Source organism: Ostrea edulis, chromosome 8 (assembly GCF_947568905.1).
Source record: "Ostrea edulis chromosome 8, xbOstEdul1.1, whole genome shotgun sequence".
Taxonomy (NCBI): Eukaryota; Metazoa; Mollusca; class Bivalvia; order Ostreida; family Ostreidae; genus Ostrea; species Ostrea edulis.
This window is the reverse complement of record NC_079171.1, coordinates 29,882,236-29,905,317: the sequence shown is the minus strand read 5'-3', so window position 1 is coordinate 29,905,317 and position 23,082 is coordinate 29,882,236. Positions and strand designations below refer to the sequence as shown.

Sequence of the window (23,082 nt, the reverse complement as noted above, 5' to 3'; positions counted from 1 at the left end):
AAACGGTGTTATTTCAGCTTTTCCATCGTCAACTTCCCATATTTATGTAGTAATATTCCATTGTGCATATGGTGTTTATATCTCTCAAATGATTAGATACACAAAACCTTGTTCTGATTATGGTCAGTGTTTGAATTGAAACAGGCTACTGACAAACAAGTTGACGGCGCAGGGGTTCCAACAGTCTCGTTTAAAGTCAAGATATTGCAAATTCTATGGTCGTTATAACGATCTAGTTTGCCAATACAACCTACCATTGGGTCAAATGCTGTCTGACGTGTTACATATCGATTGTTAGGTCGTTCAGCACACTGATTTTGATTACGGATAACTCTGTTTACCTGATCAAGATATAGGTCTCTCAGCGGGTGTGACCGTTCAACAGGGGATGCTTACTCCTCATAGGCACCTGACCCCACCTATGGTATATCCAGGGGTCCGTGTTTGTGGAACTCTCTATTTTGCATTGCTTATAAAAGTTATGAGATTTATCACTGTTCGTTATCTTCACCTTTCATGCATGAATTTTATATACATTTACTTCGAAACTCATGGGCATTGATTACATGTGATCCACACATGTTGGTGCTGGTGTGAACCATAAATGTCATATCTGATTAAAACCAACTCCACCCCTTCTCCTTACACCAAACCCAACTCCTTCTTACACGCGTCAGGTGAGAAAAACAGAGGTTGGTTATCAGACTGACGAACGCCTGGCAAGGTCAGATCAATTGATGACAGATATGTTAAGCTCTTAGTAAAAATCAGGTGCTGTATACTTGGTTTAAATATCATAAAATACAGATATTTTCTTCCATGAAACGCAGAAATGATGACATCAAATCATTAATTATTCATAACATTTGACAGCAAACGTCTTATTTTCTAGTTGACCTATACATGTGGATGCATCAACTTACATGCTCGTTAATACTGAATGCAGGGTCTTTGAGGTTGGTCATCTTCAAGTATATCCTGCAACAGGAGGTCCAGAGCATTTTCTTCATCTGACGATATCGGGTCGTTTCCAAAATTTAATAAAATCCTTCACTGTGTTGTTTTTGCTGAAACAGAAACATGTGTTGCCCCTACACATTTTCAGAAAACCCCGCGGCCAGGAACCGGATCACGGAACAAAATGTAGTTATTGGCAGAAAAAAGATATACAATTCCGAACAGATATTACATATTATTATATACTTTCAATTTCATCTCTTCTTTTTTCTTTAAAAGTTTGCGGGCATATATCACACGATATATGCCCGCAAACATTCCGGCCCGCAAACATTACGTCACAATCAAATTTCTACGCCGTTAATTTTCAAATTTTTCGTCTTTTTCATCTTTTACTCAGTTAAACCGATAAAGTTATTGTTAAAAATAAAATTATTGTTAGTTTCTAAATGAAATTGAAAGTATATAATAAAAAGGTTATAGACTTTGTATGGGAAATATGACGACCTCGTTTTTTGTCGCGAACGGACCTCGCAAGCTCGGTCCGTCTACGCGCCAAAAAACTCGGTCGTCATATTTTCCCATACAAAGTCTATAACCTATAAGTATTTGTCTTTAAATTTGAAACATTGTATGGGAGTGTTTTGTTGTTCTTTATTTTTTTTAAATTAAAGCCTACCGATGTACATAGAATTCTCAACACTCATTTCATGAATTTGCATGTAGACCAAGCTGTTATATCAATACAGATTTTATGGGGTTTTTTTATTGATTATTTTAGAATATTTTATTTAAATTATATATTAATGACAAATTAGCAACTCAACTTTATGACAAACGGGATGATTTCAGCTTTTCCATCGTCAACTTCCCATATTTATGTAGCAATATTCCATTATTACCTGCATATGGAGTTTATATCTTTCAACTGATTCAATACGCAAGAGCTTGTTCTGCTTATGGTCAGTTTATGAATCGGAGTAGGCTACTGACAAACAAGTTAATGGTGTAAGGGTTCCAACAGTCTCGTTTAAAGTCAGCATTTTGCAAATTATATGGTCGTTATAACGATCTGGTTTGCCAATACAACATATTATTGGGTCAATTGCTGTCTGGAGTGTTCCATACCGATTGTTAGGCCGTTATTGGTACACCGATTTTAATTACGGATAACTCCGTTTACCTGATCAAGATATAGGGCTCACAGCGGGTGTGACTGGTCAACAGGAGATGCCTACTCCTCCTAGGCACCTGATCCCATCTCTGGTATATCCAGGGGTCCGTGTTTGTCCAACTATCTATTTTGTATTGCTTATAGGAGTTATGAGATGGATCACTGTTCGTTATCCTACCCTTTCATTGATATGTAGATAGTGTAACGCGTATCACACCACATATCAACCCAGGACTACAATATAATAACTCGGGCTGATATTGGGTTGTCGACATGGATGCTTACTCTCGCTAGGTACCTGATCCCACCTATGGTATATATAGTGGCCCGTGTTTGTATGCCAAATTCTTAATTTTGCATTCCATATAGGAGTTACATGTATGAGATTGATCACTGCTCATTATCTTCACCTTTTCATATACACATGTTATTTTATTCTATATTTGAAAATAATGTCCATAATTAAAATAAATTTATATGCATTTTAATTAACGAACATATCTTTCTGTTGAATGATGTCATTCTTTTTACCATTCCTTTTTCCATTGTTTATAAATGTCTGCTCCGTGGGGATCCGGGCAAGAATAGGTCGTCAAAATCCCTTGTTTGTTGTAAGGAGCGATTAAATGGGGGCGGTCTTTCTGATGATACCGCAAAAAACCGAGGCATCACTTTTATAGCATGCATGGCGCGATAAAGACCGTTCCCTTTTCGTAGGTAATAAGTGCCGAGCATAGACCTAATTTTTTTAGTCCTTCACCTGCAATGGTGACGTCTCCATACGTCTGAAACATTCTCGAGCATCCCGCTAAGCAATATACACCCAGCCAACGAAATAGTTCAATGAAAACTACGAAGGTGTCACAGCCAAAAGGTAAAAAAAATAAATAGTTGTGATACAAGGTGTATAATAGAGGTCAGGTGTTTGTATTCATCTCAGGGATGCAAAACCCCAAGAATTCTTTAACAAATATATAATGAATGTTCGTACATATGAATCACTATGATCTGATTGATTAATTGATGCTATCTTGTTTAACGTCTATCTCGAGACGTCATTGCGTAGTGAGGGTTCTTTAGTGTGCTAAACACCTACTGTGACACTGGACATCCATTTTTAAGGTCACCTTCGAAGACCCATGACATTGACACTTGATGACGAGCGTTTGGTAATGGAACTGTCACTACCTGTTTTAAAGACTTGGGTCTGTCGCGGTCAGGATTCGAACTCCGACTACCCGTATACTGTGACACGGGACCTCGGTTTTTTGCGGTCTCATCCGAGAGGTCGCTATCTAGTCGCCTCTGACAATAAGAAGTATTGAGGACATATTGTAACCCGGCTCCTCACATTACTATCAATTTTTATGCAACGTCGAGTGAAAAAAATATAAACTGAAATAATTTGAAATATTTGAATTCATTTATTGCAATTTGACTTATTAAAACAAATTGGTATATTGCACTCCTCTACTGGGTTGAGTTAACGTGGATCTTTTTGGTGTCAGCCTCAATTTAGACATTTCTTGATATGGTGGTTGTTTATTAATCACTTTGGAGGTTTTGGCAGGTAGTAACCTGTAGGACGTGGCTGCTGTACGAGATAAGGGGAATTGCATAGAACGTAGATTATATGGATTTGATAATCTACTTCGAGAGAGACCCATAATATTGCGAACCGGGTTTGGATAAATTTGGATTCTCCTGGCAGCATGTCTCTGCAGCCGCTGGACAGGTGTTCCTCGTCTCAGTTGAGCAATATTTCTCGGTCTCAGAATTGCTCGATTCCTTGAACTTACCGGGGATTTCAAAAATCTTCGCTGTGGAGAATATACCAAAGGATTACGTGCTCGAAAGCCGTTGCTATGAGGTAGTCTATTAAATGAAATCGGTGACAATCGATTCATGCGTCTTAGAGGTGCATGTAGGTTGCTTGATTCCAAGGACTGTAATGGAAACCGAGCGAGACCCCGTCTGTGGACATTTGCGAAACTTCCATCTAATGATATACTGTCAGAAACAGGAGATAACATGTTCCCATTTAATAAGGCACGTCCTTCATCATCTGAAAATCCAGGCAATGCACTCTTAGAATCCGAATACAAGGTCTTAGGTTGGAATCCGGTTGTATACGGACGTGGAACATCCCTACTCGGTGCGAGCAATAACTTTTGATCCATGAAGTCATTTCCTGGGAGTCGGAAATCTGAACCTGCACCGACTTCGAACTCCCTCGGGAATCGGAAATCTGAACCTACACCGGTTTCGAACTCCCTCGGGAATCGGAAATCTGAACCTACACCGGTTTCGAACTCCCTCGGGAATCGGAAATCTGAACCTACACCGACATCGAACATATTTTGAGGATCTCTTTGCGAACTTACTAGGCTTTGGTCTAAATATAAACCATCTCCCTGTAGTGACTGTGGAAGTCCAACAGCAGGACCACGGTATTCTGCATTTGCAAGGGATGGGTCGACGAGGCCGTCATCTTGGTAGAGACGAGCCATATCAGTATCAACGGCCTCACGATTCACATCAGATTTACGAGGAAAGGAATTCATTCTTTCAAATTTATATTGATCAGATGAGAGTACATTATCCATGGACATGCTATATGGTAGTTCTTTCTGACTGAGCATTGCATAAGGATCGTAATGGGGCTGGTCTTGATGTTTTGAGTTTACTGCTGGCTGGCTATGTTGCGCCAATGTTAAGACCAGAGACAAAACAAAGGAGAATTGCCCCAACATCATTTTCTGAATTAGAATAGAAATGGATGAATTCGGAGTAAATCTGGTACAGCTTTCTGATTGCTAGTAATAAAATTTTCATTTCTGCTAATAGAACACACCAGTGAAATAGACTAGATCGCACATCTTTTAAAAAAAAAAATTCATTATGGATTTTAATTCGGAGATTGCTTCGATCTCAAAACATATTGAAAAAGACATTAAATGCAAATAAAATACCAATCTTCAAAAACAGTAATAAAAATGTAACCTACCATGTTTTCAGATGTGGGAACTAGTGGTTGGGCTTTTGAATGCATCCCTTTATATATTTGTTAAAGGCGCGTCACGAGAGGATGGGGTTAGCTAGTGGTGATGCATCAACCACTATGAACTAATTAACTGATTCTTTATTGTGACACAAACTAGTACTACATCATGAATGCAAGAGATCACATTTTGTTTTCAATGAAGCCTACATTTTGCAAAATATCAAGTTAGTTTCATAAGGAAATGATCAGTTGACTTTTTTATGTATTGATGGGGTTAAGGGGAATATAACAAAAATACTCGGGGGATTTGGTAACCTTACTTTGTTTAAATATGTTCACAGAGAGAGAGAGAGAGAGAGAGAGAGAGAGAGAGAGAGAGAGAGAGAGAGATTTTATGAACATAGTATATATTGTTGAAGTTGAATTTAAGTTTAAGTACATGTGTTATGTGTTAAATGTTATGTTCCCAAAGGGAAAATCTATAGTTTGGGAACGCTGGCATCAAAGTTGTTCCCCTAGATATTTAAGAAGATCCCAAAATAAAACATTAATAAAATAAAAACAAAGTTGAATTTCAATGCAATAATATTTTGATTACAGTATGAAAGTGAATTTGTTTTTAGATTGAAACGTTACCGAGTGACAGGGTATGTCATTAAATGACAATTTAATGGTCATTCGGTGGATATTAAGTGACTTCACTGAAAGGTGCGATTTCATACGAGTCAGCATATTGTGGACCAATCTACTTATCTCTAGTGTATCGTAACCACACGTGTTTCTCGACAGCTGATTACCTGTTGATTTCAGAAATCTGTCATCTCTTATTTCAGTGAAACAGGAAGACCACCGCTGTGCTTGAAGTAACATACCTAAATGATCCGAAAGTCGATGGAGAATAACAAGCTCATCAATTCTTCAAGTATACTTGAAACAAAACACAAGGTACTGCTTCTCCAAGGATTTTAAAAAATATCATCGACCTTGAATGAAATGGTTGGACACTTCTATGCATCATTTCTGAATTACAGAAACGATTTTGTAATAATATTAATTGTTGACTAGAAGGACACGCCGGTGCACATGTATTTGTCAGATTTATTCAATAAATAGGTCAAGGACACCCATAAGAAAATTTTATCTTTCACCCTGAAATCTGCGTGGTATTATGTGAGCCTTTTTCAAATAATTTTTACGTGACAATTTTTGGCTGTGTTTTGCACGGGAAAACTATATTATTTCACCGGTGTGTCACTTAACTGGTTAATTTTTAAAAGTGTATCCCCACTTATAAAATTTTTATTAAAATTGTATCTGCAATACTAATACAAGTAGTAGTGGCCTATACCATACCACTCCTGATAAAAAAAAACCCACAAGGAATGAAACGAATTGTTTTACTTCGATAAAAAAAGAGCTCTAAAAATGGCGGAGTGGACATATCACTGGACAATAGCTCTGGTCATAACGTCCATAATATGCAGATTTACACCACCTGCCGACCAGCATGCTACTACACACGATCCTCAATCATCTTTAGACGACATATGTAAGTCTAGACTAACCTTTGAAGAGTACTTAGATGACTATTTATTGCAAAAACTTTACCCGCCAAAAATCTCTTTGTTTGATACAAACAAAAACAAAGACAATGGATCCAACTCAGTGGGAAAATACCTTCTAATCTTACGAATTCTTATAGCGGGTGACATCTCAACCAACCCTGGGCCGATTAAATTTCCCTGTGTGGCCTGCAGTAGACAAACACGAAAAAATCAGAAACTTTTGATATGCATACATTGCAATATAAGATGTCACCTTAAATGCTGCACGGACAACTTTCCACCCGTTGCAGCACAATGGGTCTGCAATGCATGTTTATCTATTGACAACCCCGCACCCAGCATGGAAACAGATGCTGACATGATGCCCGAAACGATCGGGATCGACATATCAGGAGATGACCATTACACTTCCGGCGTAAACAACGTGGAAAACGACCATGGCTTCTGGGAGAACTTAGTAAACGTTAGAAAAGCGAATCCAGCTAAGCTTATCTGTGGTTATTTAAACATAAACAGTCTCGCAGGAAAGTATGATCATATCAAGGACATATTACAGCGAAATCTCGTCGACATGCTTTTTCTGGCAGAGACTAAAATCGACGCCTCATACCCCGATGCACAGTTTGTAATTGACAATTATACTATGTGGCGAGCTGATCGAAATAAGCATGGTGGAGGAGTACTAGACTTCCTCGGGTCCGACCTGGCTGGAGATCGTAAGCCTACCTTTGAATTTAAAGACATAGAATCCGTGGGAATAGAGGTAACATCAAACGGTCACAAATGGTTATTTGTTGGAGCATATAAACCACCGAATATGAATGAAAATGTTTTTAGTGACGATTTTAGCAAGACTCTAGATAGAATTATAAGTAGATATGACAACTACATCGTTATTGGCGATTTAAATATCAACATGCTTGACAAACAAAGAAGCTTAATATTGTCTGATATATGTGATACTCATGGTGCTAAGAACTTGGTGAAAAAGGCAACATGCTTTACCAAAATTGGTAAACCATCCCTACTAGATGTCATTATCATCAACGAAAATTCAAACACAGGCAAAGTATGTAATTTTGGTTCAGGATTTAGTGACTGCCACAATTTTATATCTGTTCAGGTTGACATAACCATACTAGAGAGACAAGCAAAACGCAGATTATGTAGAAGTTTTAAACATTTTGATGCTGAAATATTTGCAGAGGAATTAGAAACCAAATTATGCTTATTGTGTGATGGCAAAGATGTAAACAAGTGTTACAATGATTTTAGCAACTGCTTTCTAGATGTAGCTAACAAACATGCCCCACTGAAATCAAGAAAAATCCAAACAAAACAAGTCCCATATATGAATAAAGAACTTAGGAAGGCAATATACAAGAAAAAAATGTTGTTTAACAAGTACCAATCCATAAACTCCTCTGAAAATTGGGAAAAGTACAGAAAACAAAGAAACTATGCAACCACCCTAAAAAAAAAACAAGTCTATAAATCAATACTTCATTGAAGATGTGCTGGAGGCCCAAAATCAAAAGACTTTTGGCCAACTGTAAAACCATTTTTAACAAACAAAGGATGCACCACACAGAAAGACTTAATTCTCTCGGAAAATAACACACTTGTAAACAGCCAGAAAGAAGTATATGAAATTTTTAATGACTTTTTCATAAATGTTGCTAAAAATATTGGGGATGCAGAACAAGTAGATGAAAATCACCCAAGTATACAGGCAATAAAAGCAAATAAAACATAATTACCACAACAACATCCATTTTCCTTTAAAACTGCCACTGAAGACTTTGTAACAAAAAGTATAAAGAAAATAATATTTAAAAAGCCACTGGTACTGATAGAATTTCTCCAAAACTCTTACACATCGCTTTACCAGTTGTCAGCAAACCTCTAAGTCAACTAATTAACATGTCCCTATCAACATCAACTTTCCCTAACCATCTTAAGATAGCGGAAGTGACACCATTACACAAGAAGAATAGTTCATTAGAGAAAGGCAACTATAGACCTGTTAGTGTTCTTTCTGCAATCTCAAAAGTTTTTGAAAGAGCAATTGAAAATCAGTTAACAATGTTTTTAAAAAATGTTTTTAATCCTTTTTTGGCAGCTTTTCGGTCAAGTTTTGGATGTCAGTCAACTTTATTAAGAGTAATTGAATTCTGTGGTCGTTATAACGTTCTAGTTCGTCAATACAACCTCGCATTGGGTCAAATGCTGTCTGACGTGTTTCATATCGATTGTTAAGCCGTTCTTGGCACACTGATTTGACTGAGGATAACTCCGTTTACCTGATCAGGATATGGGGCTCACGGCGGGTGTGACCGTTCAACAGGGGATGCTTACTCCTCCTAGGCACCTGATCCCACCTCTGGTGTGTTCAGGGGTCCGTGTTTGCCCAACTATCTATTTTGTATTGCTTGTAGGAGTTATGAGATTGATCACTGTTCGTTATCTTCACCTTGCATTGGAAACAATCATTGGATAAAAGCGAGTGCACAGCAGCAATTTTAATGGACCTTTCAAAAGCCTTTGACTGCCTTCCTCATGAACTACTTCTTCTTAAACTAAAAGCATATGGTCTCTCAAAAGCAGCACAAGAGATGTTAAGTAGCTATCTCTCATGTAGAAAACAGTGTGTTAAAGTAGGTGAGCACACCAGCATCATGTCAAATATAATCAAAGGTGTGCCACAAGGGTTTATCCTCGGCCCCATACTCTTTAAAATCTTTATCAATGACCTCTTTCACTTTGTAAATAAATGTAATCTCTACAACTATGCAGATGACAATACTTTATGAAAATCAGATAAATCTTTAAATCATGTAATAGCATCACTTCAAGATGACAGTATATCTCTGATTAAATCGTTTAAATCAAACAAAATGCAGGAAAATCCAGAAAAATTCCAAGCTATCTCTGTTGGAAACAAAACACGCAATAAAAACATAGTTTTTGATTTAGATGGGATAAAAATTTCATGTGATGAAGAAATAAAATTGTTGGGCATTACAATTGATTTTAAACTTTCTTTCAACACACATATTACCAATATTTGTAAAAAGGCAGCAAGGCAATTAAATGTTCTTAAACGAATAGGCAAACATCTTAGCAAATTAGGTAAATTAACCATATATCATTCATTTATTAAGTCAAATTTTAGTTATTGCCCGTTGACATGGCACTTCTGCACTGAACAAAACACCCGCAAAATTGAAAAGATTCAGGAAAGAGCTATGAGGTTTATCTATGGTGACTATAAAAGTACTTACGAAAACCTATTAAAACAATCTAAATTGCCTTCACTAAAAACCAGAAGAATGCGAACAATAGCTTTAGAAACTTTTAAAATTATCAACAAAATGTCCCCACTTTTTTTTTACAAGATCTAGTTGTTATAGAAAACCATTCATACAATTTTAGATATACAAATACAACTGAAGTACCAAGACCTAGAACAACCAGGTACGGGATTAAATCTTTTAGATATGAGGCAGCAAAGCTCTGGAACTCTTTGCCAAACGAAGCAAGAAATATTACATCATATAATCTATTCTCAAATTATATTCAAAATTGGTGTGGGGAATTAAATTGTAAATGCAGCTCATGCAAATTCCAGCCTCTCCTGCCTAAATCTTAAAGTTTTGATCTAACTTCTAACTATGCTTCTAAGCTTACATGTACAAATTTAACTGTATTATTTTTACTCCGCTCTGTCTCTTAGGTATGCATATTTATTTAGTCTATGTATATGTCCATATTTTTATGTTTGAGTTGCAAACTGTTTTCAGTGCTGCATGCGCATCTTAATAAAGCTAGTCCCTGTGTATATATATGCATGACTTGTGATGTCTGTATACATGTATGCGTCCTGTTTTATTTCAAATTTCTGTTTTTATGTCTATGCATGCATAGTTTTACATTATGACCCCTGGGTCGAGGCCTCTGCTGTTGGACTGTTAGTCTCCGAGGGTCTCTACAGCCCAGTAGCTAAGTACTTCGTTACTAGCTTGAAAATACGGATGTTTATTATATACCCATCAATGTATCGTTCTTTGATACTGTGGATTTCACAGCGTGTGATCCGGTTTTCCGGATCACCACACTGTGGTTTTCTGATTCCGTATCAGTATCCTCTGAAATTCATGCCGTCACAATGACGTCACAATGTATCAACGCTACGTTATTTGTGGAAAATATTGACTGCGTCATAAACAAAACTGCGTACACAACATAGAATTTCATGGTATGTCTGTGTTTTTAATAATTTGGATTACATTTATTATCTTATAAATGTGGATTTAAAATACATAAGGGGGTATATAATAAATTTATCATTACTACAGTAACTTGATCCGAAGAGTTGGATCACGTCTCGTTGACAGGCGCTGATCATCAGATCAAACTCGACGCTTCGCGTCTCGTGTAATCTGATGATCCTCGCCTGTCAGCTCGACGTGATCCGACTTTTCGGATCAAGTTACTGTAGTAATAATATATATATATATATTTAATTGCTGTTATAAAATTTAGAAATTCATTTCAAAATTAAGGATTATCTCCCTCATGCATAGCTCTTATCCTTGGACGAATTTGGCTCCACTTTTTTGGCACGCTGTTTTTTGGCTATATTTAGCTCTAAAACTTCATAGTTATTTCGGATTTCAAACATCTCGGTTGAGCACCACTGAAGAGACATTATTTGTCGAAATGCGCATCTGGTGCATCACAATTGGTACCGTATAAATTTTACATTATGACCCCTGGGTCGAGGCCTCTGCTGGTGGACTGTTAGTCCCCGAGGGTCTCTACAGCCCAGTAGCTAAGTACTTCGTTACTAGCTTGAAAATACGGATGTATATTTAATTGCTGTTATAAAATTTAGAAATTCATTTCAAAATTAAGGATTATCTCCCTCATGCATAGCTCATATCCTTGGACGAATTTGGCTCCACTTTTTTGGCACGCTGTTTTTGGCTATATTTAGATCTAAAACTTCATAGTTATTTCGGATTTCAAACATTTCGGTTGAGCATCACTGAAGAGACATTATTTGTCGAAATGCGCATCTGGTGCATCAAAATTGGTACCGTATAAGTTTTACATGCAATTATATATCATTAGTGCTTTGTGTTTTTTTTAATGCTATATAGTCGGTTAAAGAGCTCTTAGCTCATATTTATTGTTTACCTGTATATAGTTCCGACTTTAAATAAAAATTACTTACTTACTTATTTACTATCCCAAGAATTATTTTGGATTATATAATTTCGAAAACAAATATGTCATTGTTCCATCATAAAAATAATCCCCATCGACGCATATCATCAGGAATATTCGACAGTTTTTCGCGACCACGTTACGTGTCACTGTCTTAGTTGTAACAAACGGTAAATGAATAACAATAAACAGAAATTAGTTGATTTTTGCCCGTGTAAGCTGAAGAATCAAGTAATCTAATGTGTTAGAATTTAGTCTGACACTCCACCTATTTCTTTGGATTATTGATAGATGCATGTATGGTAATGAAATCAATTACAAGTTACAAATGTCAATTTTTAATAAATGCTTCATGCACAATATATCTTTATTGACTTAGATACGAATATCGACATTCGTCGAAGAACTGGATAACAATAGAAAGTATGTAAAAATGTTGGAAATATAACCAATACACAAATATTTGCAAACTTTCGGCTTGAGCATTACTGGAGAGACATCATTTGCCGACATGCTCATCTGATGCATCATAATTGATACCGTATAAGTTGTACATTACGACCCCTGGGTCGAGGCCTCTGCTGGTGGACTGTTAGTCCCTGAGGGTCTCTACAGCCCAGTAGCTAAGTATTTCGTTACTAGCTTGAAAATACGGATGTGTATCTAATTGCTTGGATGAAGTTTAGAAATTCATTTCAAAATCAAGAATTTTCTCCCCCATGCATAGCTCTTATCTTTAGACGAATTTGGCTTCAGTTTTTGGCACTCTAATTTTCATTTTAGCTCTTACAAGTTTATTGTTATTTCGAATTTTCAAAATTTCGGCTTGAGCATCACTGATGAGACATTTGTCTGGATCTGGTGCATCAAAAGTGGTACCGTATAAGTGTTACATAATATAATAACGATATGTGAAGATAAAGAACGGTGATCAATCTCAACAAACTCCCACAAGCAATACAAAGTAGATAGTTGGGCAAACACGGACCCCTGGACACACCAGAGATGGGATCAGGTGCCTAGTAGGAGTAAGCATCCCCTGTCAACCGGTATCACCCGCCGTGAGCCCTACATCCTGATCAGGTAAACGGAGTTATCCGTAGTCAAAATCAGTGTGTCAAGAACGGCCTAACAATCGGTATGAAACATGTCAGACAGCATTTGACCCAATGATAGGTTGAATTGACGAACTAGATCGTTATAACAATTAAGAATTTGCGAAATGCTGATAACCTAAGGAAAACCCATAAAAGCTTAACTTGGCTTATTTCCAAAGGGGTCCTTATACTTATATAATAGATATGATCAACAGACAGAAAGAATAAAAATCATATGGCTAACAATTGGAATCTTGGCCAGATTTGATTAATACTTGTATAATGGGTTGAGAAATGTTTTTGTGTCTTAAGGTAAATTATTTCAATCCTTGATAGCATTGTAAAAAAAAAACCCACAACAATAATAGTATTTGTTTTTTGTCTTAGGTATGATAATTTTTTGTTTGTAGCACTTCTAGTATTATTATTGTTTAGAACAAATTGATCACAGAGATATTGCGGGGCTCTACCATGAAATATATTAAAAACAAGGTTCAATCTTAGTTGAGTTGCTCTGCCATCCACTCGGGTTCGAATTCCTCTCGCGCCGGTGAAAAAGTTTCCCAGTTTACTTTCGGAAGGTCGGTTTTCTCTTCCCAGGTACATTGTATCTGGGTTCTCTCTTCCACCAATAAAAACTGGCCGCCATCATATAACTAAAAAGTGTTGAGTATGGCGGAAAACACCAATCAATTAATCAATATATAACAATACTGAATGCGGATTACTCTGTTTTACCTGCTCAAGATGGAGAGCTCACGGCAGGTGTGACCGGTCAACATGAGAGATGCATTTGACCTTGTCCCACCTCAGATATATTCAAGGGCCGTGTTTGCCCAACTCCTTTTTCTGAATCTATTTCTCTTGTTTCCAATGTTCCGCTTTTAACCTACTGGATCGTGCTTGTTTATGGGATTTATCAGATTGATCACTCGGTGTTATCTTCTTCTTTCATTGATCACTCTTCGTTATCTTCACATTTGTCTTGTTACTTTTCTCGGTATCGTTCGCGAAACAATGGTACACAACATGGTGTCCTTCTCCACATCACATTTCAAATGGCGGGTGTGGCCGGTCGACAGGGGATCTTTACTCCTCCTAGGCACCTTATCCCACCTCTGGTGTGTTTGTTAATTCTTAATTTTGTATTCATCATATGAGTTATTAGATTGATCACCGCTCATTATCGTCATCTTTTCATGACGGAGAAAACTAAACCTCATACAGTTTGTATTACAAATTATAAGTGAATTTTCGTGGTGAAGTTGACGTATTCCAATCTGCAGACCTATGGTGCATTGCTAATGGAAATGTGAAGATAACGAACAGTGATCAATCTCATAACTAGCACAGGAAAATAAAATTAAGTTGTGATACCCCTGAAAACAAAGGGAGTGAAGCTAGATGCCAAGGAGTAAGCATCCCCCGTTTACCGGTCCCACCCACCGTGGACCCCATATCCCAAGCAGTGAAACGGAGAAGTATGTAGTAAACTTTAGTGTGTAAAACGGTTAACAAATGGCATGAAATACGTCAGATAGTGTAAGAACCAGTGGCAGGCTGTAGTGTTATGTTCACTTAAATGCACATTATAGGAATAAAAACACAAGTTCACAATGTATATTTTGTTTATTGGAATTAATATGGATATGATGTAATTTCTCCATATCTTTTCTATCATGTATCTGTATATATGAGAATACGCCTATGCTCCCCTTGCTAACTCAACATTTATCAAAGGATGGTAGTCAAACAGTGAATGTCATCAAACATTGAACAACAAATGAAATTCATATTTAGCAATAATAAAAGAATTCAACACCAAACAAGAAATATTCTATTCCGAACAAAAACACAACCAACTCGACTTGTAATGGTTGATGAAAGAGTTGAGATAGGTGTGTTTTAATTTCCTTCAGAAGAACAGTGTTCTCCTTCTAGGTGAACCTGCTCTCTGAAGTGTGTAGCGTCCCTGACGTCCGCGTAATAAACGTCCACCACTGGATAAACGTCGACCGATCGTGGTCCTATATCTCACCCCTCGATATCTCCTAGGTCGACCTCTTTGTTCAGCTCTAGACAACGTAGATCTTCGAGTAGTTCTGGTTAATGGCATTAGCAAATGTCCTCTAGGAAATATACGTGAACCTCGACGACGTTGTCCTAGATTGTACTGTCCTTCACGGATCACTGATTTCGACAAAGGAGATACTTGTACCATATCGTCGTCGAATCCGCTGGAAGCAACTCGGATGACACTGTTTGCCCTACTGACATCAGGAAATGTGCTACCAAGGATAGGTCGATTATAATGAATTAAGTCGAGTCGTTCGCGTCCCCTTCGTGAAACATCAGGATATCTACGAGCGAAATTGTCTTCAATTACTCTACTGGCAATTGAGTTAGCTGTGAAGTGACCATCGTCATCACTGCCAACATTGACTGACATCTGGGCATTTCGAAGCATACCATTTCGATTGTTTGATCTCTGGAGTTCCATATATTGCTCATTATATGAAAGGGGAGTACTTTCTACTCTCCCTTGCAATGCTGGAGAAGAATACCACGTTTCATCATCATCACTTGTGCGAACTCTCGGTGGTGTTGCAGTCATCATTTTTCTATCAATTGCATTTAACATCTGGTCAACGTCGTTCAAATAAGCTCTACCGGGGGAGTTTGAAAAGGTGAGATCGTTTGACCTTGCGGAGGCTAAGGATGACTGATGGGCTGACGTCTCAAACTGAGATAATCCATCGTCTGAAATAAATTGTCGTTGGGGCATTGTGTGTTCCGAATATGCGTAGTTCTGATCTGGGGATTGAAATGATCCTGGGATTTCCAAACGTTCTGTTAAAGACGTATCATCCCCATAGTCCTGAAATGACGATGCCCTATTTATGTGTCTTTCTCTTTTGGCGTTTTCCATTAAAGGATATGCATTTTGAGGGACCGGACCATTAATCAATCGAGACCAGGAAGTGTCATCATCACTCGCACTTTGAGATAAGGGTGCATTTTGATGATGAATGACTCTTGCATGGGTTCGCATATTTCTATCGCGAGCACCATTTTGTTCAAGGAAAATTCGATTGTTTCGTTGAAATGAGTTAACTTCCATTAAAGAGTTAGAATCATCATCTTCCATCTGTTGTCTTAAGTACTTATCTTTAGATAAGGGTGACTGTTCTTGAAGCAAGCTATTTGAATTTTCAAAACTAATCGCCTGTTCATTAGATAAAATGTTGTCATCAGAACCCCCGAATGAGGGAAATCGGGTATGTCTTAGTGTAGACCGCTGTTCAGCTGCTTTATCTGGATTTTCAATACGAATCCGCTGACGGTGATATAAGTTGTCATCATCGGAACTTCTGAATGTTCGCATTCGGATAGCTATAGGTGATTGGTGCTGACCATTAATCATCTGATCGGTGGACTGCATGGCGGCAATTGATCCCCTTCGTGAGGTTAAGCTAATTTCTGCTGGTAATGGCGATTGAGCTTGTCGATTTCGTTTTTCAATTTCATTGTTTAAAAGATCAAAAGAGTTATCATCACCAATCTCTCTTAAAGCCGATGTTTGAGCTCTCATGGACAAATGTTGTGAAGATTTTGATATTTCAGGAATACGTTCAAAATGTGCAGTTTCTGCTGGTTGAAAATACTGAGCATTTAAAGAATCATCGTTATATAACCTTGACCGAGTAGATCTCAAATTTTCCTTGGACAAGAGAGCACGCCGCTGAAGCGCATTTGCAAGGTGGGCGGATTCGGACTGGATATGGTTTCCTGTTGCCCATACCAGGTCTGCTGGTGATTTTCGTGTTCTCTTACTGATGGCGATATTGTTTAAGATACCGTCTATATCAGATTTCACAATCCCACACAGGCCTATGGTCAAAGCTGTGAGCGAAAGAACCAATCTCTGCCACATTGCCTCTGTAATGTCAAAGAAAATGATTATAATGTTTTTTAAAAGAGTTATATCCATTAAAGGGTATCAGTATTTTAGGTAAACATGCTACTTGGACCAATACTTTCACTGTAACAACATATCCTGGGTCTAAATTCGTATTTTATCCGCCAATCTCAAATTCGATTCTTTGTAAGTTATTTTACATGTATTTCCGTGGGGTCCAGGTCAAACTAGATCTACAATACCTCTTGTTTGGGTCCAGGGAACAAAGAAATCGTCAATTAGTGTTCTCTTTAAAATAATTTTTTGTTCAAATATTTGCAAAGCATTATATTTGCCGAAAAATGAGGTATGTGTCGATACAATATGCTTATCTGGAATTTAGCAGCAAATGAAGGTACCACGAAGTTTTAATCTTTGCGGCCTTGTGAAATATTAAGACTCTTAAAATGCATTTATATATATTGACTTTATGTGTAAAACACCCGTTACTAAACGCGATTGATGGTAGATTACTAAGCGTCACCGTCACCATTACTGATTAAGGACTGAAAAACAATTGCTGTTTCAGTTTCCGAGGTCTCATCCGAAGGACCGCTCCATTTAATCGCCTCTTACAACATGCAAGGGGTACTGCAGACCTATTCTAACCCGGATCATCACGGGAATGCATGCAAAGAAACGGAGTTTTCGCGACACGGTAGTTATTCATACGCTAAAGAACCGTACAACTGCCGACTCGAAGAGTCATATACAGGTAACGGTTTGTGACTTTTGTTTAATTTCCAGGTGTTCTCATTGTTATGTGCGTAAAAAAGTCAATTGGAACATAGAAAAGTTCCCCAAAATTTCAGTATTTGAATTCATTCCAGCTTCAATGTTTTTGCATTTGGTATCTTTACACATTGCAATGATGTCGTTTTACACAGTTGTGAATCTTACTTCGCCCTCTGAATGCTTAAGTCGGATATAGTTTATCAACAGGTGGTGGAGAAGACGGTAAAGAATGTAAAGATTCTTCTATATAAAGATGTAAATGTAGGAATACAAAATACTTTATAAAGAGAATCAAAACATAAAAACAAGGTATCTACAGCCCAGTAGCTAAGTACTTCGTTACTAGCTTGAAAATACGGATGTATATTTAATTGCTGTTATAAAATTTAGACATTCATTTCAAAATTAAGGATTATCTCCCTCATGCACGCTGTTTTTGGCTATATTTAGATCTAAAACTTCATAGTTATTTCGGATTTCAAACATTTCAGTTGAGCATCACTGAAGAGACATTATTTGTCGAAATGCGCATCTGGTGCATCAACATTGGTACCGTATAAGTTTTACATTATGACCCCTGGGTCGAAGCCTCTGGTGGTGGACTGTTAGTCCCCAAGGGTCTCTACAGCCCAGTAGCTAAGTACTTCGTTACTAGCTTGAAAATACGGATGTATATTTAATTGCTGTTATAAAATTTAGAAATTCATTTCAAAATTAAGGATTATCTCCCTCATGCATAGCTCATATCCTTGGACGAATTTGGCTCCACTTGTTTGGCACGCTGTTTTTGGCTATATTTAGCTCTAAAACTTCATAGTTATTTCGGATTTCAAACATTTCGGTTGATCATCACTGAAGAGACATTATTTGTCGAAATGTGCATCTGGTGCATCAAAATTGGTACCGTATAAGTTTTACATTTATAAGTGATATTAAAAATGTCGTATCTGCACACAAGGAAATAACCTGTTATAAGAAGTATTTCATTTCTGTCTTAACTTATCAGTTCGTGATCCGTGGTTAGTGCACGGTCATAGCGTGTTAGAAGAAATGCAGTAGTCGCTTCTTGTGATGTTTTGCAATATTTTTCGTTAGTCAAACGTGTATATAACAAACCAATGGAATGTGAAGATAGAGAACAGTGATCAATTTCATAACTCCTATAGGCAATACAAAATAGATAGTTGGGCAAACACAGATCACTGTACACACCAGAGGTGGTATCAGGTGCCTAGGAGGAGTAAGCATCCCCTGTTGACCGGCCACACCCGCTGCGAACCCTATATCTTGATCAGGTAATTGGTGTTATCCGTAGTCGAAATCAGTGTGCCATAATAAATTATTTAAGACAAAACTCCTTTTTTAGTATTATCAGTAATTGTCCTATTGTTTTTCCGTTGTTCGCATTAGACACACGCATAACATATAAACGTTTCTGTATAGTATACTAACATATTAAAGTGTTAGCCATTCTTCATGCTTCGTTGTTCTGTATGCGACAAAGTAAAACCTTAAAACTGCTAAACAGTCAGTTAAAAACAACTGATACAAACAATTGTTCTACCTGCTTTAGAGTCTCTTAATTATTGAAGAGTTTTTATTGATACAGATTTTTAATCAATGTCAAAAATGATTCACGCGATTACAGAGTCTTTCCACTAGAACATCTCAAACAAACACCCAGTAAACAGTACTGATTTGACAGAAGTATTTGAATACAGGAAAGTTCGATTTCTTTGTAGCAATTGCCTCTAAGATTCAGTTTCATCGTTCTTCTTACTAGTCATCCTATTGAATATATTCTTATTGAGATGAAATGTGTATATTACAAGAAAAGGTGCATGATACATAGTTTGGATGCATTCAAAACCTTACATTTTAGATCAAATTGTAAATAATATTTGTCTCTGACCTAGTCAGCTCGACGGAAAGGTTCTAGATACTGAAAGAAATCGATTTCTTGTAATCGATAAGTTTTCTGTTTTACTAAGTTGTATCTATGCTGTGACGATACTTTGTTTTCTCTGGATTTTTCTTACGTCCCTTAGAAAATTATTCACTCATATCAACTTATAACCTTAAACTTGAACACATGGATAAGTAGTACTGGAAAGAGGTATACATACTGTGGTAGCATACTAGTGTTCAAGACATATACATCTCTGTTGATAATTAATAATAGATAATCTACTTCTTCATTTAGTCATATTGGACGCCATGGAAGACATCTTAGGACCTCAATATTCCGAAGAGAAACGGTGTCGTGTAGCAAGGTTTAAGGGATATTATTTGCAATTTTGTCACCAAAACTTCAATTCAATGAAACTTGCTCTCTATCATAAAATGCAGTAATAACACCAGTATTTAATCAATTTAAACTCTTTCAAATATGCAATTTTGTTGATTTAATGATTACTGTCTTCCACGACAACAATTCTTCCTTATCTATTTCTTTACACTTAAAGCGGTTATTTGTACGAAGGTTTATTAGGTTTATCTTGTTTTTGTACAGAATAAACGTTTATATTAGTAATAAAAATATATACCCATATGCCATCGAGATATTTTGACACAAAAATGCCCCGTTTTGAAAAATAACAAAATTAAAGAAATGAATATAAACCGTAAAGATAGAAAAACTCACTGATTTTGAGATTCCGTGAAACGCTTTAGACAGTGGTTCCGGTGTACCTTCATTATCCGGTGTTCTTCTGAATATATACCATGAACACCATCTCGACCTTGATCCCCCTCTTTCATCATTTTATGCAAACCTACGCTTAAAATAGGTAATGATATCTCACGTAGCAAAAAGATACACATACACTATTGTATGTATAATTTTTATGAGGAAATTAGCATTCATCAAAGAAGTGATGGATGGCATTTGCATAGGAGTTTTTAAAGATGTGATCAAAAGTAACCGTGATTAATGCACATGCATTTTCTCTTTCCAAAAGAAATATTTACTTTACACCAATATGTCGAGAATTATTATCAATTCATATCCTAAACATCCGTCGATAAACGATGTGGAAAGACAGTATCTTCTTGAAATATAATGTTTGGTGAATTTACTTTAAACTTAACAAATAGAAAACAAATATTTCTCTCCATGAACAAATCTCATACACAATGAACAAGCATTGCACTCAATAAACAAACATTATACACAAATACCACTCTCAAGGAACAAACATTGCACTTAAAGAGAAAATAATACACTCATTGAACAACCACAACACAACATAAACAACCACAGCACAAAATAAACGATATGACACACAATAAACAAACATAACACGAAATACATTCAAACAAACTTTACATAAAATAAAGAAATATTACACAAAATAAACAAACGTTACACAAAACAGACAAACATTACAGAAAATAAACAAACGTTACAGAAAATAAACAAACGTTACACAAAATAAACAAACGATACACAAAATAAACAAACAATAAACAAAATAAACAAATGGTCAAGAAAATAAACAAACATTACACAAAATTAACAAACAAATTAAAAAATAAACAATCTTTACTTAAAATAAACAAACATTACACAAAATAAATAAACGACTCCATTTGCCCGATTGAGATATAGGGCTCACGGCGGGTGTGACCGGTCGACAGGGGATGCTTCCTTCTCCTAGGCATTGACCCCTCCTCTGGTGTGTCCAGGGGTCCGTGTTTGTCCAACTATCTATTTTATATTGTTTATAGGAGTTATGAGATTGATCACTGTTCGTTATCTTCACCTTTCACAATGAGCAAATATCATACACAATAAACAAACATCACACTCAATAAACCTACGTTACACACAACAATTACACACAAGGAACAAATATGCACTCAAAGAGAAAATAATACATTAATTGAACAACCATAACACAACATAAACAACAATAACACAAAATAAACCAACATATCACAACATAAACAAACATTACACACAATAAACAAACATTACACACAATAAACAACAATAACACAAAATAAACCAACATATCACAACATAAACAAACATTACACACAATAAACAAACATTACACACAATAAACAACCATAACACCCAATACACAACAATAACACAACATAAACAAACACTACACACAATAAACAAACATTGCACAGAATAAACAACAACAACACGAAATAAACAACAATAAAACAAACAACCATAACACAAAATACACAACCATTAGACACAATAAACAAACTTTATCTTTATACACGGTGAACCAATATTAGGTAAAAAAAAAAAAACCCCAAAAAAAAACCCCCGTTTTTTTATTGCTTGTCATATTATTTTGATAAACCTACTTTCAACCCCTACCACCACCACCGCAACGTTTTCAAAAACGATTATACCTGCCATTGGCGTAGCTTACATTGAACTATGTGCTTTAATGATTAACAGTTTTAACATTGGTTATATCGACATTTGAATATGAATAGCATTTAAGCTTGGTCCCTTGCATTTCAATATAAACAGAGTCGACTGTAATTCAAAACCATTCAATTAAAGATGGTCTAAGGATGAGAGAACATATTTGAATTGTCAAAAATGTTGATTATACAGAAGTTAAATCAAATCTAATTGTTCGTGTGGTCTCCACAATTTAAGCAAACCAATGTTTTATGTAGTACGTAGGTTTGAAGTGTCGTGGTTCTTAACCTTGCGTAGTTTCAAAAATATTTTTGTTTTCAAAATATTGATTGATTGATGTTTACCGTCCCTCTCGAGAATCTTTCACTCATATGGCGACTTCACCATACGAACATTTGTAAACATGTGAAAAACAAAACATATTGAAATAGAAATATTGTAATATATTGCGATTTAAATATAATTTGACAATATTTGTAAAAACTTCAAGACATAGTATTTTTATTAAATAAAAAAAAACGTAGAAGGGCTTTAGCTTGAATTCGAAGTATTAATCCTTGCTTTGGGAAAAATAAGATAAAGTGTATTCATAACTTTCGAATTAGAAAAAAAAATATGCATACTATATTTAACACAATTCATAAATAATGATCACCTTGAATATATGTGTTACAAAATGTTGAATCATAGAAAGATAAAATAGTAAAACGTAAAAATCACTTTATTGTAATCCTTTCATTACTAGCTGCAAAATATGGATGTATATTTAATTACTGTTATAAAATTTAGAAATTCATTTCAAAATTAAGGATTATCTCCCTCGTGTATAGCTATTTTCCTTGGACGAATTTGGCTCCACTTTTTTGGCACGCTGTTTTTGGCTATATTTAGTTCTAAAACTTTATAGTTATTTCGGATTTCAAACATTTCGGTTGAGCATCACTGAAGAGACATTATTTGT

At 36.3% G+C, this 23,082-nt stretch overlaps 2 protein-coding genes across 2 annotated transcripts; both read right to left on the bottom strand.

Annotated features, from left to right (window-relative positions):
* Positions 1-3,535: 3,535 nt before the first annotated feature.
* LOC125662477 (uncharacterized) lies at positions 3,536-5,161 on the bottom strand. Its single transcript, XM_048894713.2, has 2 exons — positions 5,139-5,161; positions 3,536-4,890 (listed from the first exon to the last, which is right to left on the bottom strand). The coding sequence occupies exons 1-2, from the start codon at positions 5,139-5,141 to the stop codon at positions 3,574-3,576; spliced, it is 1,320 nt and encodes a 439-aa protein (XP_048750670.2). The 5' UTR covers positions 5,142-5,161; the 3' UTR covers positions 3,536-3,573.
* Positions 5,162-14,639: 9,478 nt separating this feature from the next.
* On the bottom strand, positions 14,640-22,250 carry LOC125662473 (uncharacterized). Its single transcript, XM_048894700.2, has 2 exons — positions 20,367-22,250; positions 14,640-16,968 (listed from the first exon to the last, which is right to left on the bottom strand). The coding sequence occupies exon 2, from the start codon at positions 16,961-16,963 to the stop codon at positions 14,945-14,947; it is 2,019 nt and encodes a 672-aa protein (XP_048750657.2). The 5' UTR covers positions 16,964-16,968; positions 20,367-22,250; the 3' UTR covers positions 14,640-14,944.
* Positions 22,251-23,082: the final 832 nt, after the last annotated feature.

Bases quoted from the DNA above. Each gene is read 5' to 3' on its own strand.
- LOC125662473 (XM_048894700.2), bottom strand. From the start codon at position 16,963: ATGTGGCAGAGATTGGTTCTTTCGCTCACAGCTTTGACCATAGGCCTG.